At 39.9% G+C, this 17,700-nt stretch overlaps 3 protein-coding genes and 1 long non-coding RNA gene across 8 annotated transcripts in view; 3 read left to right on the forward strand and 1 right to left on the reverse strand.

Moving 5' to 3' along the window:
- The first annotated feature begins 131 nt into the window (after positions 1-131).
- LOC106955654 (uncharacterized) lies at positions 132-1,823 on the forward strand. Its single transcript, XR_001426628.1, has 2 exons — positions 132-822; positions 1,032-1,823. It is a non-coding gene; the product is annotated as an uncharacterized LOC106955654 (long non-coding RNA).
- rmdn1 (regulator of microtubule dynamics 1) lies at positions 1,568-5,582 on the reverse strand. The gene is made up of 10 exons (XM_015045945.1): positions 5,356-5,582; positions 4,865-4,970; positions 4,612-4,696; positions 3,768-3,927; positions 3,549-3,638; positions 3,428-3,483; positions 2,761-2,848; positions 2,650-2,680; positions 2,396-2,529; positions 1,568-1,928 (listed from the first exon to the last, which is right to left on the reverse strand). Exons 1-10 carry the CDS (start codon positions 5,491-5,493, stop codon positions 1,890-1,892), a joined length of 927 nt encoding a protein of 308 aa, XP_014901431.1. The 5' UTR covers positions 5,494-5,582; the 3' UTR covers positions 1,568-1,889.
- On the forward strand, positions 4,924-15,083 carry LOC106955651 (copine-3-like). Of its 3 annotated transcripts, none has more exons than XM_015045938.1 (16): positions 4,924-5,001; positions 6,952-7,120; positions 7,220-7,399; positions 7,490-7,564; positions 7,709-7,780; positions 7,861-7,938; positions 8,022-8,111; positions 8,797-8,895; positions 8,975-9,058; positions 9,640-9,699; positions 9,797-9,930; positions 11,264-11,318; positions 12,043-12,094; positions 12,185-12,318; positions 13,143-13,376; positions 14,336-15,083. In XM_015045938.1, the coding sequence occupies exons 1-16, from the start codon at positions 4,955-4,957 to the stop codon at positions 14,453-14,455; spliced, it is 1,683 nt and encodes a 560-aa protein (XP_014901424.1). In that variant the 5' UTR covers positions 4,924-4,954; the 3' UTR covers positions 14,456-15,083. The 3 variants fall into 3 exon arrangements, with proteins under 3 accessions (XP_014901424.1, XP_014901426.1, XP_014901425.1); XM_015045940.1 differs by lacking the exon at positions 4,924-5,001 and adding an exon at positions 5,738-6,147; XM_015045939.1 differs by lacking the exon at positions 4,924-5,001 and adding an exon at positions 5,738-6,147 and having other exon boundaries at positions 6,957-7,120.
- Positions 15,084-15,791: 708 nt separating this feature from the next.
- Positions 15,792-17,700, forward strand: part of LOC106955652 (copine-3-like) — a 15,051-nt gene continuing 13,142 nt past the window's right edge. For 2 of the 3 annotated variants that reach the window (XM_015045941.1, XM_015045944.1), the window contains exon 1: positions 15,793-16,061. The gene's annotated coding sequence lies outside the window, so the exon portion shown is untranslated. Of the gene's footprint in view, positions 16,062-17,700 lie in introns of all 3 variants that reach the window. The other variant, XM_015045942.1, reaches the window with a different exon arrangement.

The raw sequence follows: 17,700 nt of genomic DNA on the forward strand, positions 1-17,700 counted from the left end.
AACCTGCACAGCCTAGGTTTCCTTCAGTTTCTAAAGGGACAGTGCCCCTTTTCCCCCCCTCTCACAGACATCACACCAAACTCTGCTGTTACAGATGATTTCAGTTAGAAGTCTTTAAAAATAAAAATATAAAAAAGAAACAAAATTTAAATGTTAGATCACTGCGAAGCGCCTCAAGCTACTGTTCTAGATTAGCTTGTGATCCGTTATCAGTCATGTAAATAACATGTATTCAACTGATTGGGGCTGCAGGAGGCCATTTTATACAGAGATCCATCAAACTGTGCTTCCTTTCCGACAGAAATCTGTTATCCAAATCAGTTGTTGCGTGTTTCGATTGCATAAAGACGACAGTAAAATGAAATACTTCAATATTATAATCGACCACGCAGAGCTACCACTCCACCGATGGGGAATCTGTGATGCCTTTTGTTTTTATCAGAATAGCGGCGGGGGGTCGTTTCGGGTCGCCTCTGCCGCAGCCGGTCGTTCTGGTCCGGGGTCGGACCGTAGCTCCCATCAGGCCCCTGGTTCAGGGGTCAGGGGTGGGTCGGCTTGACTGCCTGAAACGCTTCCGCTCTGTAACATATCACGTGTAGATACACACTGTAAAACACCAACCACACTGTACAGAATGCCCCCTCTACAGGAGACCATGTGTATAGAAGATTCATTTCTAATCTGATTTCACCCATTTTAAATGGAGAGAGATGGATTTATGAGATACGAATAAATACGTGAATAATCCGTCACTGTCTTGGCTTTTGTGGGGAGGAGAGACGGTTTCACAGCACGACTTCTCTGTCAACTAGTTTTAACAATGTGCATCATTTTCAATAAACAAAGCTCACTTTTTTTTTAGTTACATATAGTAATTAAACAATGCCGGCAGCAGTGATGTGCGCAGACATTTTGGGGGGGAAATTGTTCGGGGGGGCGGCATCCTGTGTTGCCATAGTAATGTTAGATTTTTATTTTTTTTAATGGCAAAGCTTAAACTTAATTTATATTCACCTATTTTAGATCAATAGCAATACACTATTTAAAAAAACACTCCAGAAGGACCCTTCTTTTTTTTGTCCAGAGGTAAAAGGTCAGGTGCTCTAGCACCTCCTAATGTCCAGCTGTGCACATCACTGGCTGGGACTCTGGTAGATGTTTGAAACCCTAAAATAAATATCATTTTGTAGTTGTCAATCTGTAACACAGATTGTGTTACTAGCATGTCATTAAAAACCATCACTGTTCACACAGAAATGTTTGAGTGCATTTTAGAAAGAAAAGCAGTAGTTCTGTTAAAAACTGTTGCATTTTATTTAATTCATTTTAGACTGAGAAGTAAATCAAGCTTTAAATAGTCAAGCTATCAGCTCCAATAGCTAGCCTTTTGTTACCTGCTGCAGTTTCAAAATCTTCAATGGAGTTATTGTCAATGCTTTTTAATTTCTAAACTTTGATCATCTGGGGAAATATTTCCAAAGCAGATGACGCTGTCTTGAAAGAATGAGGAAAGTGTAGTACCCGTGTTTCACCAGCAGTGTGCAGCAAACAGATGGAAGAACAGCAGTCAAATCATAGTTTTTATTGTTTATGAATCACTTCAGACACAACTGGTAGACATTTTAGAAGATGAAAATAAAACACTTTTGAGAACACTGTAAATATAAAATGTTAACGGCATTAGTTTTCTAGTTGTACTATAATGCCTCATTTCTCTTAAGGGTTGCATGTAGAAAATTCAAGCTAGATCTACTGTTTTTTTTCTTGTCTTTATTGCTTTGAGTCCCAGTGAAGCAACTGACATATCCTATTGGGATTCTTCATTCGTTGTCTCTGTTTGAGTCCAAAGGCCTCCTGCGGCACGCAGAGCAAAGGTGGATAGAAGGTTATCAAAGCTGATTCAGGAGCTCCACTGCCTCTTTATGGACCTGCAGAGGAACACATTCTGGTATGTTTACGCGATCACAATGGCCACATTCAGTACAAACCAGTTGGATAATGCCTCGAGTGTTCATGTCCCTTGAACATGGTCGAGTTAAACCCACAAACTTTGACGTAACTTTGTGGGAGTTCATGCAACAAACAAACACAATGTTGTACAAAACTGAAGAGGAAGGAAAAGGAGACGTGGTTTAGCATTTTGTTGAACCAAAACAAAATGTTGCAAACCAAAGTTCTCAAGTAATTCTCGACAACTTTGGTCCGTAAATGTATTCGGTGCCCCGTGAGTTAACGCTCCGTAGAACCATGTTTTATTCCTAACTACGGATTGGACAGAGGATACCTGTGAAGAGCAATTTTTTGCTCTTGCTGCAGATTCTCCTTTAGATTAAGGCACAAAATATTCAAGGAGTGTGAATACTTTTAATACTACAGTAGCTATGTGTGGTTATACCTCTTTGTCTTCCAGTGTGTGGATGGGGTACTCTTTAGCTTTGGTTAGCCAGTGAAGCGCTTTCTCCTTGTCGTTCATGGCCATGTAGGTCTTTCCCAACATCAGGAGGTTTTTACTGTAGAAGTTTGGGTCGACTGTACGAAGCAACAATTACAGAAGATGTGTTTAAGCTTAGAATCTTTCTAAATTATTATTATGAATCTCAGCTAAAGGCAACGGGAGCTGTTCAATGATTAGAGTACAAGCCGTTTTACCTTTCTCGGCCTTTAGGAAGAACTCCAAAGCCTGAAAAACACAAGTAAAACATTCATTAGCGATTAAAGATCAGTGACTGGTTAAGGCTAAAACTTAGAAAAGTGTCCAACCTCCTCGAACGTAGACGTAGGCGGTGTTGAGAAAATTACAGCGGCCACTTTGCGCTGATACCACGGCAACTCGGCAAAAGCAAAACACCTAAGGAAGAAGAAATTGTCTTGGATAAGATTTCACTAGAGCATCACCTCTACCTGGATTGATATACTTCAAAAGCTATCAGATGGTCTGCTTCCAGATCCGATGAAGATTCACGGGTTAGCAACGGGAAGAACAGTAAATTTGGCCACCGAACACTCATCATTCAGTCTCCAAGACATGTGAACTGGCACTGTGTACAACTGAATCATCAATTTCTGGTGTTTCATACATTAAAATCTCAAACTGGAACAAAATAAAGAACAGTAGAAAGGTGCAAAATGGCACTACTAGCCACAAACCAGTAGCTTGCTATCATCACGTGAATGTAAAGAGTCTTTGAGAACCTTTTGAAGATTGAAAATATAATTTTATATAAGCCCAATTTCATTTAATTTCAGGATTGGTGGTGGAATTTGTATGACACTTCAGTAACGAGTTCAAAGTGCTTTAAATCATAAAAACATAATGCATTATAAATTAAGACGTAGTTAATTAATGCTAAAATCCTCCTAGGTTGTGTCCACTTCCATTTAAATTTGACTGCAATGATTGGGATAAGAGAAGAAGAAAAAGACTCACCAGTAACCTAGAATGTGTAAGGATGTGGCATCTTTAGGGTTGAGCTCAACAGACCTCTGGGAGGAAGATGATGAATAAATGTACCGCTTTTGTTTTCAGACAGTGACCCAGATGTTCTCACCTCCAGATGCTCCCGGATGATGTATGAATTTCCTATTTTAACCTTGACTCCCTCAAATTCCCCAGTGTCGCTGAGGCAAATGGCGTACCACTGAGTTAAGAGGGGGAAAAACGAGCATATTTCACACTGGGAATACACCGCCGAACGACATTATTCTTAAACATAATGGTTCCGATTGTTGCATCAGTTCCTCTTCTTGCAGTGAAACAGCCGACTTACTTTGTGTGCAGCAAAACATTTGTCGTCTCTCTCCAGAGCACGCTTTGCATATTCAAAAGCCTCAAACGTCAGCTGCTTTTTCCTCCCGGCGTCTGTGTCGGGCAGGAGGGACAGGTCCCGAGACGCCCGGGCCAGCCTCCACAGGAACTCTGCATCCTCGCTGCACGGAAGCACACAACCTGCATGACGACCCCACACTGACCAGGAAAAAAATCCCAACTTTTGGTCCACCCATGTGCTAAGATGATTTGATGTGGTGCCCCCTTCTGGTACTGGATTGACAAAACGACTACAACAAAAGGGTGGCCTTATTGTCATCCAGTGGAGCTTTACTTGTAGAACAATTAATTCAACTCGGAGTTCTTTACTGGATAAAAACCAGATTCCTTCTGATGTTGAAGGGTTGACTTAAATCCAAGAAAAATGGCCGATGTTTCCCGTATCCAAAGTTGGAGGTATCCCTTTCTTGTCAAGATTTTCCTGTAGCTCTTTTTTTCTTCCACTTAACTTTCTGATCTGCTTCAATACAGCAAAGACCAAGCATATGGCTTAGCCTTTTTTTGTGGTGAGTGTCAGTGACTGTCAAATTAGCAAGCAGTCTTCCCCATGAATATGTAAGCCATAGTATTTCTGCGTCATTTTTTTCTGTGTAATATTCACACTTTCTGGAATAACTCCTTAATTTTGGATCTTAATTAGCTGTAATATCTGGATATTGTAAACTTTTTGTATTAAATCACCAAAAAACTTTCCGTTCAGTCTTGTTTAGTGAAATTCGCCTTTAAGTTCGATGCATTTTGGACAGAAATTGATCTGAAAGTGAGCAGCTGCAGTTCAGGCTCACCTGTCCTTGTACTGCAGCAGCAGCTGGTAGAGCTTCTCTGTGTCTGCGCAGCTGTACAGGTAGTCAGCCTGCTCCAGGACCTCATCTGCCCAGACACAAAACATGACATCCTGCTGTTATAGTACAACACCCGTTGTCAGTGGAGATGCATCTGATAAGTACTGAATCTATTTAACTCCAAAATCACTTAGATTTTTTTATTATTATTATTTCTTTCCACCCCCACTACATCCAACCCATTTTGCCTATTTACCTTTATCTAAAGCGCAGACCACGGCTGAACTCTGCAGGTTACGGAAAGCTTGGTAACTTAGACCAGACAGTACAGGGAGTCCCAGCAGGAATGCTGCTCTTCCACTCTGTGGACAAGAACAGGTCAGAAAAACAAAGGTAAGGATTAAAAGTTGTATTTTGTGTTTTATTGGTTGGTATCCTAGCTGACCTAAAGTAACAACATCCCATTTTTATATTTATATAGAAAATAAAGTTTGGCTTTCTCTTGGAAATTAAGTTTTCGCATGTATTTCTGAACTTTTTGTTAAAGCTTCCTGAACTTATTAGACCTAATAAGTTCAGGAAGCTTTAACAAGTGCGAAACACGATTAAAGCCCTGGTGAACTTTGACCTGCTTTCATCATCTATCAGTTCACATCATCCCCGTGAAAGTGACTGGCAACCTCTCCATTACTAAGAGCTTTATCGTCAGCTAAGCAGGCAGAAACAAACAAAACATAAAGTATTTACACCAAGAGCACCGACTGTCCAGCTGGCACTTGTCCGGTAGAAGCGGTTCGACCCCCTGATCCTTCCGCCTTTAGCGCCGACTGCAGCTTCCAGCAAACTCCTGTTCACAAACCGCGTTAAAACCCTCCGAGCCATCATCTCTCTGATCCAAAGGTCCAATGAGCAGGAACTGCACGGCTTAATGTCAACCCAGGCAGTGGCGAGCAGAGACAAACGGTGAACATTCAAGAGCACAAATGCTTTCTCGATATTGTTAATTGGTTAAAAACACAAATATCCCTAAAGGTAACTCGGGTTGTTAAGTTTAACAACCCCAGTTTCACTGAATATATATCCAAGTACAACTTCACATGCATTATTTACTGTTGTTCAATTTAAATACGGCAATAGGTGAGACTTTTTTTTGTTAAATTATAACGAAACAGTGTTGCCGCTCTTGAATGCATCCCGTTGCCTGTGCTCGTCCCTCTGCTACTGATGAGAAACAAACGAATACCTTAAGAGTTCCGGGTTATTAAAAGTCAATAATAAGCTAATTTGTTAAAAAAAAATAATCCTATCGTAGTTTCACTACTGTTGTAAAATACCCACCGTTCCTAGTTTTCCACTGCCATCGGATTCGATGGGGTTTAGGTTGACCAATCAGAGTAAAGATCAGCAGTTGGCTCCACCCACACCGACTCTCCCAGCTGTTGTTGTCAGATAAACCTTAGTTTTCATTACTCGGCCAGAAGCAGAAATAAGTTATTGGATCAAGAGCTATTATATCAGGTGCTGAACGGGTAAATTGATGTAAGTCTCCAAATACTAAGGAGTGGATACTGCAAGTGATTGTAACGTGTTTTGGTTGGTCGCCACACCCTTCTCTAGGTACTGCAGTGTCGGTACAGCAGCTAAATATGACGTTCACAAGTGATGGTAGTGTTAGAAAGTCTGTATGAATGATGTTACGGTTTGATGAAACCTTTACATAGACATGAACTGTTTATACCCAAGTTCAAATTCCAAAACAAAGTCACTTTCCTGGTTGATGTATCAACGATGTCCATTCTTTATGTTTTTAGAGTAAATATAATGTTTTTGTTGTTTTTTGCATTCATCTGTACGGTCGCGCTGTGCTGTCACTGAGGAAAATAAGTTTTTGCAACACTATTATGCAACAAGTTTCCTAACCATGTAGATTTTCCACGTAATTCGCAGTAAAATGATAGACTTAGGTGTATTTTGAGGAAATTTTGTCATTTTACAACAGAGGTAGTGCATAATTATGCGACTAAAACAAGATAATACATGGTTTTCAATAAATATTTTTTTAAAAATCGAAAATATATGGTGTGCACTTGCAATCAACCATTAATCAATCAACCAACCTAAATTTATTGGGCGTGGTGGGTAGAGCGCACGACCCATGTAGGAGACTTCGCTCCGTCACTGGTTCGAGTCCCGACCCGGTGACACTTGTCGCTCTCTCATAACCCAACTGCCCGTCCATTCACATGTCAAATAAATCCCACCAGAGCAAAAATAAATAAATAAAATCCTTTAAGAAAAATACTCCTTGTTTGTTCGTTAACAGCAGATTGTCTTCTCAACAAGTTCAGGTGGAATGGCCTCAGCAGCTGCCTCGGCTCCCGTGGCCACTCACCTGGCCACTAAGGTGGAACTGACCATTTCGTGTGAAAACCTGATGGACATGGACGTCTTCTCCAAGTCGGACCCCCTGTGCGCCCTTTACATCAGCACTTCTGGCTCCCACTGGTACGAGGTCTGTGTCGGGTTCATGGTGGGAGATTGTAGAAGTCATCCACATTCTCATGACAAATTCATCCTGAGCAACGTGATGCAATTAATCTTTCTCCATCAGCTTGGGCGCACAGAAATGATCCTGAACTGCCTAAACCCAAAGTTTGCCAAGAAGTTTGTCATTGACTACTGCTTTGAGATGGTGCAGAAGCTGAAGTTTTGCGTGTATGACATCGACAATAGTACCTACGACCTGAGTGATGATGATTTCTTGGGGGAGCTGGAATGTACACTTGGTCAGGTGAGTTATATATGTATACATGTATAAAAAAAACCCCATCAATTTCTTTTCCTTTTTCAAAGCAACAGAGTTGTTTTTATTTGCATCCAGATAGTTTCCAACAGGCAGATGACCCGACAGTTGTTGCTGACGGACAAGAGACCTGCAGGCAACGGGACAATTACTGTAGGTGGACTCATTCCTCGTCACTGTCGTCTCATCCAACAATCTAAAACATGGTTTATAATATGCTTCACTGTGCTGGAAAGTGGCCGGAACAGTAAGTCAGATTACAAATAAGCTTGTACCCCTCTGTCAACTGAATTATAGATATGTGCTGAAGAAATAACAGACACAAGAGTGGCAAACTTTGAAGTGTCGGCGAGAAGGCTTGACAAAAAGGTACAGATGCTTTTGTTTTGGAGTTTCATATTGCTCGAGCTTATCCTGTATGTGATAAAAATGGCTGTAACGTCGTTCAGTTTCTCTGGTGGTCCGACCCTTTCTTGGAGTTCTACAAGCAGACAGAAACGGGATGGCAGCTGGCTCACAGGACAGAGGTAAACGCATTTATCTGGATCTCATGCACCCGCGGCAGAGATACCGTTGCTCGGTCTGAGGACGCTTGTGCTTGTTTGTGCAGGTTGTTTATAACAACCTGAACCCAGTATGGAGACCTTTCCGTATTTCGTTGCGAGCCCTCTGTGGGGGAGATGTGGAAAAACCAATAAAGGTAATCTTTTCTCTTACATTTTACAGTGATGGCAAAAGTAAGTAAACTGCTAAGTTATTTCTAATGTTTTACACTAACATCCACATTTTTTGACACCTTTGGTATCAAAAACCCTAAAATAAATATCATTTTGTAGTTGTCAAACTGTAACACTGGGAATTTATATATTAAAAAAATATAAACTTCAATTTGAGTTTATGAATTGTGTTAGCAAAATGCTACAGCAACAAATGTCTCTGTAATGGCAGAGTGGTTGCGCTCTTGAAGCTGTAAGATATTAGGATTTAAAAGCAGGTGTGCTTACTTTGTTTGAAAATGCTCCGTATTAACATGAACTAATATGTTTTCTTACAACATATCTGAACAAAAATATGTCAGCTATTTTTGTGGACTTGTTTCTCTCACATGCTACTAATTCATGCGGTATTGCACTTTCTTTTCTTTTTTTTTTTGTTGTGTAACGCTACCAAACCTAAAAAGCCGCAGTGTTTGTCACCCAGCCGAACAAGCACATGCATGATTCGTGGATGACGGTGTGAAGGTGGGCTTTTTCCCTTTTTTCGTTTTTCATTTGAGCTCATCTGAGGTAACGCTGCTGCTTATAATATGATGAAGCGTGCATGACGCTGAAACTTAATATGACGATGTTTCGTTTTGAGGAAAGCCTTCTTTTTCTTCTTCTTAGGTGGATTGCTACGACCACCACGTGAACGGCTCGCACAACCTCATTGGGAGCTTCACAGCCTCACTAGCAGAGATGCTAGCAGGAACACACCTGTCACCGGTAAGACTTTCTAGGCTTTTTATTTTTGTGACTGTTTGTAGTTTACAAAGATTAATACGTCATCTCTTTCCATTTTCAGGCGGAATTCGAATGCGTTAACTCCAGAAAGTTGAGAAACAAAAAATATAAAAACTCTGGGATCATTTGCATAAAACGCTGCCAGGTAACAATGGAAAAAAAAAACAAAAACATTATGATATACAGAAAATATAGGTGAATATGTCACAATGTCAAAAGGGGGGTGAAATATAAAATATATCAGATATTGATATTTTGACATCGGTGCATCCCTTCAAAAAAACTTCCACAAAATGTGATGCTGAAATGTTTTGCACCTTCTGATGGTAGCTTATAAATTCATAGGGAACTTATTTGGCGGTGTCCAGAAGAGCCTTTGTAGCATCACACAAAGTTTTCCCACAATTTCCCATAATCCAGTCTCATTTGAATCGCTCGTATGGAAACGTATGGAAAATGAACATCAACAATATTAATTGGGAGTCGTCTGAAATTCAACTCGGACTCTTAAGACCCGTTCACACCAGATGACACCTCTATACAGACAGAGGTGTCTATATAGACACCTCTGTCTATACAGACACCTCTGTCTGTATAGACAGAGGTGTGAACGGGTCTTAAGAGTCTGAGTTGAATTTCAGACGACTCCCAATTAATATTGTTGATGTTCATTTTCCATATGTCTCGTTTTTGTGGATACGGTTAAAGTAACGTTGCGTCTTTCAGGTGGAGAAGGAATATAGCTTCCTGGATTATGTGATGGGAGGATGTCAGATCAACTTTACGGTGAGTTTGGAAATGCCTAGCATAAACTACTTGGTCTTGTCTTGTAGAATGCTCTTTTATTTTTGCGTTCTCTCTCTCTCTCTCTGCGGCGGCCCAGATTGCCATCGACTTTACAGGCTCTAATGGTGACCCCATGTCCCCCCAGTCCCTTCACTATATCAGCCCTGACGGCTACAATGAATATCTGCAGGCCATCTGGGCCGTAGGTAACGTCATCCAAGACTACGACAGGTAAACTACATATCATGGTTGTTTACCCCCACATCAGCTGTCGCAACCCATCCTTAATTGTAACCATTGTTAATAAACTTTTTTTTTTTTTTTACCAATCTTAGAAAGGAGCAAACATCAGTGTAGACAAAATCACAGTATGTGGAAGAAGTTTACAGTTTACGCACCACAGCCTTATATGCCATAGCGTTTGATGCAAAGTTCATGTATCCTGAACTTTTTCATATTTTGTCATGCAACAAACTTAAATGTATTTATTGTATCCTTGTATGTGAAATAAAGGATACAGAATATTAACTTTTATAAGAAAGGTAAGAAGTGATGTTTGCAGTTTGCTACAAGCCTTGCAGAAACTCAAAGATGTGGAAGAAGGTGACCTAGACATCAAATTGAGGGTCCACCAGGTGGCGCTAGGGAGCCTCATACGCTGGAGGAAAGATGAGGGAAACAAAGGCAAAAAAAAAATACAAGAAGTTAAATCTAATGCAGTTCTTAATAAATAATAAAATTTTAATTGTAATGGGTTTTTTTTAAATAACAAAATCAAATCTGTTTTTCAATGATTATCATAAAATATAAGTTAAAATAAGTTATTGAAAGGTTATTTACCATGCTCATGTTTTTGATCAACCGGCTCTGCTCCTCAAGCTAGCAGAGTGAGCGCAAAATGGACGACCGTCTGTCAGGAACAAAACCGTCCCTCAGCTCTACCGTGAAGGACACTGGTGTATAAAACCCTGAGGACTCATGGCCGACTAAAATCTGAATGTACAACACAGCAGTTAATAATTATTAAATAGTGAATAAAAGTGAGGGGCTTTCAATATCTTAGTCAATATCTTTATTTTGTTGAAGGGCAGAAGCTAATGACGTTTGGGAGGAGGCTCTCGATATGTAAAGGTTTGGGAACCCTTGATTTAGACCATAGCTTAGAATGACCCAGTCAAAGTCCAGACTTAATTGAAATTGAGAATCTTTGGGAAAAATAGGAAACTGGTGTTCACAGACTCTACATCCTGTCAGGCTGAGTTTAAGCCAAATTTGCAAAGAACCATGGGTAAAAAAAACAAACAAACAAACAAAAAAATAGACCTACAAAGCTGGTAGAGACATTCCCTAAATCGAAGTCATTTTTTTCCAAAAGTGAAAATTAGGACAAAAAAAATCTTTTGGTTAAAAAAGTTTTCTTCCCATTGTATTGGAAAGAAAACAATATTACAAAAACCATTCCTATTTGTGCAGCAGTGTTTTATGTGAGTAAATGACTTTACTGCCTCTCCACAGGACTAGATTTGACTGGATGAATGTTAACTGTGACTTTCTTTATGTTTAGTACTAAGATGTTTCCAGTGTTTGGATTTGGAGCTCAGATCCCTCCATCATGGCAGGTATAAAAAAAACACACTATTAAACCTGACAGTCATACAGAAAACTTCATATTTTATTAAATAAAACTGCTTTTCAGATGTAGCAGAACATTTAATCTCAATTTTACAATCTTCAGTATTTACATTAGCTTGTTTGTGAAGCCATCAGAGCTCCTTTCTTGCTAAACACACTCAATATCAGGGGTGTCCAAACTTTTTGAGCCAAAACCATCAAGTCACAAGACCAAAACCACGAGGCAGAAAAGAGAAGTATTTATTTTATCTGCACAACGATAAACTACTGTAAGCTGCAACAGTTTAATTACACGAGTAAAGCAGCCAATCTTTTGGTGTTGGAAAGGGATGTGCAAATTGTTGTAAATCCAAAACATAAAAAAAGAAAAGTGATCCACTTTACAGTTTTTTTTAAAGATCTTGACTGAAAATAACAGAACTTTTTTTCAATTCTTAGTAATCAAAACAAAATTTAAGTCACTTTTATTGACAAGTACGTAGCCAAGTTTAATTAAAAAAATATTTAAAAAAATCCAAGTACTTTCTGCTAGAGTCAACATAAGATTTTAATTAGTCTGTAATGATTTTGCCGTGACTAAAAATAAGAAGTCAAAATTGAATCTTGACTCACTTTGGACACCCTTGATCTCCATTCTTTCTTCATGCGTCTGTGTGGCAAAGACCACTTTATCATGTAGTTTTTAATCTTCTTTAATCCTCATGCTGACAGGTTTCTCATGAGTTTCCCATCAACTTCAATCCAGCAAATCCCTTCTGTGTAGGTGAGCCTTTCGTCAAGTTTTGATTGCAGCTGTGCTGGCTTTTACCCTGAGAAGTGTGTGTGTGTGTGTGTGTGTGTGTGTGTGCTGTAGGGATAGAGGGGGTGGCGCAGGCCTACCGGCAGTGTCTGCCTCAGGTGAAGCTGTGGGGTCCAACCAACTTCTCTCCAGTCATCAACCACGTGGCCTGCTTCGCCAGACAAGCTCTCCGCCAGAACGCTGCGTCGGTAGGCAACCATTTTGATACTGTAAAGGGGCAGCGTTATGTGGTTTTCAAGCATGTAATGCTATTTTATAGCACAATCAAGTAACTGTGGTAATGTCAGTTGTTAAAAAAATGCTATATATATCAAATATGACTTGAAATAAATTTTAGCTTGTATTTTAACGTCTTGAAATTGGGTTGTTGTCTCTTTAAAAACTCCTCCTCTTTCTGAAACTCCACCTTCAACATAGCTCCTCTATTAACATTTTTACCAGTGTGGCATTGAGAAGTGGCTCATGTAATGAGCTCAGCAGATGCGAAGTTCCACCAGGTGTTTGCTAATTGCTACTGGCTAGTCTGAAGGAGCTGAGTGAGATAGGATTGCTGTGTAATGTGGAAACTTGGTAGCCTGGAAACTGCAGCCCAGAGGAGGAGCTTTGTCATCAAAGGCGGGGCTAGGTCCCACCAGTTGTTTCCCACAGATAAATGGTTGCCACGGGAGATTAAAGGATTTCTCAAACATGCATGAAAGAATCAAGGCAACACTCCAGGAATGTTTTTGATGAAGGAATAACATAATACAATGATATAAAGTTAAAAAAAAAGTCAGTTTTACATCATACTGCCCCTTTAAAATACAACAAAAATCTGTCAAATTTATCTCTGATTCATGGATTTTCTGATGTCTCATAAGCCAAGGATTTTTTTTATATATATCATTTGAGTATTCAGTAAAGCCAAAAAAAAAAAAAATGTGTAAACTGTTGAGTAGAAACTAGAAAAATTCCCAAATAAGTTTAAAGCTAATCCTCTCTGTCCTGTCCCTTTATGTCTGTCCATGCGCAGCAATACTTTGTGCTGCTCATCCTCACAGACGGCGTGATCACAGACATGGACCAGACGCGCGCCGCCATCGTGGAAGCGTCCCATCTGCCCATGTCCATCATCATAGTGGGCGTCGGCGGCGCGGACTTCGACGCCATGGAGTTCCTGGACAGCGACGACAAACTGCTGCTGTCCCCCATGGGGGACGCAGGCGCCAGAGACATCGTCCAGTTTGTGCCTTTCAGACATTTCCATGTAAGCAGCGAGTCAGAAGCTTTAGCCGCCCCTGCTGCCTTAGGGTTAAAATATACTAACTTGCAAAAAAACAAAAAAAACAAACATAAATACCAAATCAACTCCTCCACGTTGTGTCACTTGACCTTGATTTTCATGGTTAATATTTAAGCCTGGGCACAGATTGTCCTGTCAAAGATAAGGATCCAACTGCATTTCACTCTTTTCGTATTGTTTGTTCTTTCTTTCTCTTCACAACTTTTCACAACGTTTTGTGTTGGTCTAACACCAACACAAAAAGTTGTTTGTTTTTTTCTGTGTTGGTTGTCATTTTTGCCCCCAGTCAAGAAAAAAAAAAAAAAAAGAAAAGAAAAGTTGTTTAGAGCCACGTTTTTTTTCTTTTTAAAAAGACAATTTAGAATTTATCATAAATATTTACAATCTAGAAAATATCTTTTAAAATAAACATTTTATTTAAATGTTGTTTTCTTTTTGTTTGTTTTTTTAAGGAGATAATATTGAAAGACAGAGAGTGGACACACATATATTGGGTTTTGATACTTGTGGAAAATGATGTCAAAACAAAGATTTCCAGAAAAAGTGTTATTGGTACTTTTAGTGTCATTCATTTGCAGAAATTCAATGCAAATGTTTATTGGGGGTAAAAAACACACAAAAAAAACACAAAAACTTCTTTATTATATCTATATTTTTCAAAATGTGTTTGTTTCTTTATAATTTTTAGCCAAAGACATGGAGAGCCATTGTGGAAGGCCTGAAAAGCCACAGCCTACACACATAAAATCCATCCATGTGTACTCTTTGAGATTATTTTTGCCACAAAATGTGGAAAAAGCTCAACGCTTATGAATGCTTTTGCAAGCCTAAACACGAGCAGTCGCATGTTTAATATCTCTAGATTCCCCGGGTCAGCTTGTGATGATTCTCCAACGTTATTTTGTGCCGTTGTTTTGCTGCAGGGAAACAGCGTGGCCCTTGCCCAGAGCGTCCTGGCAGAGCTTCCTGATCAAGTGTCGTCCTTCTTCAACACTTACAAGTTAAAACCACCAAACGTCTTCGGCGTGCCTGAGCCGTCCTAATGGGAAGAGTCAAAACCTCCCAACGTGTCGTTTGGGACTGGGAACCTCCTGCCTGCATCTGCTCCAGTTTTTCATTTAGCGTGAAAAACCGCAAAGAAAAAACACACCTACCTCTGTGACTGACCTTAAATCAATTCATGACGTAAGCAAAGTGTTGTGATATCTGCAAGCATTTACAATAACTGAGACACCCTGTCCTCCATCCTCAATCCATCTGTTTACATTTCTTTCATTGTTTTTAAATGTATGTTTTCTGTTTCTTGTCTTATAATGATGCTTACATACTTACTTGCATGTTGCAGAACTTGGATGTTGTTGAGCTGAGAACCTTTTGTGCATCAGTAGGACTGACTGAGCAATAAATCAATAACAGACACGCAATGTAATAACACGCCCCACAGAATTCTGAATCATTTCACCAAACTCCCGTCCAGAACCACACAGCATTCTGGGGGATGTCAGAGGGAATGCTTTAGCCGGCCTTAACTCACTTCCTCTTTGGTTACCTAGCAACAACCGGATTAATTGCGCAGTTGCAGTTTCAGGTTTGGCCTCTTACCTGCAGTGTGGAATAAAAGGAGAAAATGAGTACAACAACTCGACGGAAAACTAGATAAAACAAACAAACAACAACAAAAAAAAAAACCCTAATCAATAAGTATTGATATTTACTGATATGAAAGCCTTATATTGTGAGGCATTTTTCAGCCATATTGTCCAGCCCTGTATCATTAAATAAGAATAAGTCCCAGTGCAAGGAGTCTGACTGTGAGTGAAACGGGAATCTTTGTGTATTCTGCCATTTTGGAGTAAATTAAAATAAGGAATTTATGAAACTTAATGAGTAATGACTTAATGTTTGTGCTGATAGCTTAGAAACATTGAACTGAGGTTTGGAGACTGAACAGACTGCGACAGGACCTTAATGTGCATCTCCTGTAGCAACGTTTGTGCTTGCTGCAACATGTTTGGCATTGAGGCACTATTTCAGGCTTTAATAGCTTTGGTGGCAGGCTAACTCAAGCCAGAGTTATTTTGATGAAAATAAATGTTGATATGCATATCTTTTGTAATTTCTGTGTTTGTGATTTTTTTCATTCATGTTTTATTTTTCTACTATTATGAGCAGGATTAAAGAGGGAAGAGAAAACAAAACAAAAAAACAAATGTGTTGATCATCTGAGATCAATCTGAAGGTTGTAAACCTTCCTGTTGCGAGGTTACTAATACAGATTATATGTCAGAATGGAAAAGCCAGTCTGGGCAACAAATAATGGAAATTAATTTTAATGTATCTGGGAAAGCCCCGCCCCCTGCCTATATAACTAACATAGAGCACACGCGTCACGTGAAATACGGGATATTCAACCGAGTACGAATGACGTTTATGTTGTAAATATTATGCAGCCCGTGAATTGTGTGCACTATTATCTTCTGGTTGTGGGTTCGGAACAAGATGTGGTGACTGGAAGGCGGAGGAGCGACCCGGTGTCAAAGTGTTTCTGGTTCCGTCGATGACAGGAGAACACCGCCCTCTTCTACAGCTAGCTAGCCAACCTCAGTCTCTTTCTGCTGGGTTCTAGGAGGACGGACGGTTAGAGAAAAGGTACGTTATTACCCAAGGAAACCTCTGACATAACTTTATTTTTGTTCACTATATTAAAAAAAAGGGCGAAACGTTTTCTTAAAAAAAAAAAAAAAACGCGCTGAAACGTCTGCATTTATAATGGCACCGCTCGCTTTTATGGAACGAAGCTCAAACTAACAGTGAATAGCGGCCAGTTGTGACTAAATATCCCATCATGTCTGGGTTTTCACTACTAAGCTGCTTAGTTTAGAGTTTACTCACAGGAGCCATTTAAACACGTACAGTGTTGATGTTTATCTGGCTGTAATTGCAGAGCGCTAAATGTCGGCTTTGCGACTAAAAATATATTAACCGGAGCAGTTTGTCACAAACATAAACCAGTTGAGTAGAGTTCAGTTTCTTGGACTTGTAGAGGAAAATGCTGTCACCCTTTTTACCGACTACGCCCTTTAATAGCCATCTAGTCAATGTCAACATTTCCATATAAATCCTCTGTGCTGTGGTCTTTTGCTAACTGAAAGTAAAACATTAGACCTCTCAGCAACAGCTCAGATATTTCAAATATTTCCTCTCATGTAATTTAACATTGGTGATGTCATAAATGTGATTGAACAGAGGCGGGACTCTTGTTTGATGGCATTCCTTTATTCCTGTAAAGAGATAATCATGCCATCTATAAGAACATTTCTATGGGAAGAGAAGCAGACCCTCAGCATCACAGAACCCCTACCGTACTGACAGTAAGCACCAGGTGCTTCTTCCACATGTTCTGGATGTTTATCCTTCCTTTCTTTCACACCAGATCCATGTGGAAATTTTGTTGCCGATACAGAATTCCAGTAGAGTCCCATTAGGTTCGTCTTAGACTTTTTGAAGGCAGGTAAGAAAAGGCTTTTCCTCGGTGTGGAAACTTTCCTTGCACTCCTCTCTTGGTATGGGATGAGGCAAATTCAGGATATCATCCATCCCCTGTAATTTATTTCAGTTGGTATAGTCTACCACTCTCCTGACTGAAGACGCAAAACAATTGCTCATGTTGAAGAGTATGTTCTCCTTCATTCCCTTCTTAAACAATGGCTGAGAGACGGTGCAAAATTATGACCAGATGCTGCAGCATTGCACAAAGCCAAGGCAAAGGTGCAGTCAGTGTAATTGGCGTACTTTCACTATCACTATTACTGTTGTGTGTGTGTGTGTGTATGTATATATACATATAAAGCAGATGAAGCCTGGCAGCCTGTAAGGCTTATGATACAATAAGCCTGGCTTATAGGGGTCAGAGAGTTGCACTTGCAAATTTGAATTTTTTTTATTCTCCCCTTCACTCCCCCCCCTAAAACTGCTGTGATTTTTGTTGCACATAAACTGTTGTACTGTACAGAGACTGAAGTAGCAGCTCATTTTATTGGTGGGAAAAAAGGGAAGGAGGCGTTTAGAAATTCAGATTGTTATTGGACCTGCTAATCCCCGGTCATTCTCCGATTGGATTCCTGTTCAATGTAAGCCCCACTTCAGTGTGGCCGGAGCTTCAGCTTCTAAATGCTTGTCTTTATTTTCTGACATGTATGTTTTTTTTTGTTTGTTTTTTTTTTTTTTTTTTTGGGGGGGGGGGGGGGTTTTGCAAAGGTTCCCCTGGGACACCCGTGGAGGCTTTTCA

Source organism: Poecilia latipinna, unplaced genomic scaffold (genome assembly GCF_001443285.1).
Source record: "Poecilia latipinna isolate Pla-1442-1.1 unplaced genomic scaffold, P_latipinna-1.0 Scaffold756, whole genome shotgun sequence".
Taxonomy (NCBI): Eukaryota; Metazoa; Chordata; class Actinopteri; order Cyprinodontiformes; family Poeciliidae; genus Poecilia; species Poecilia latipinna.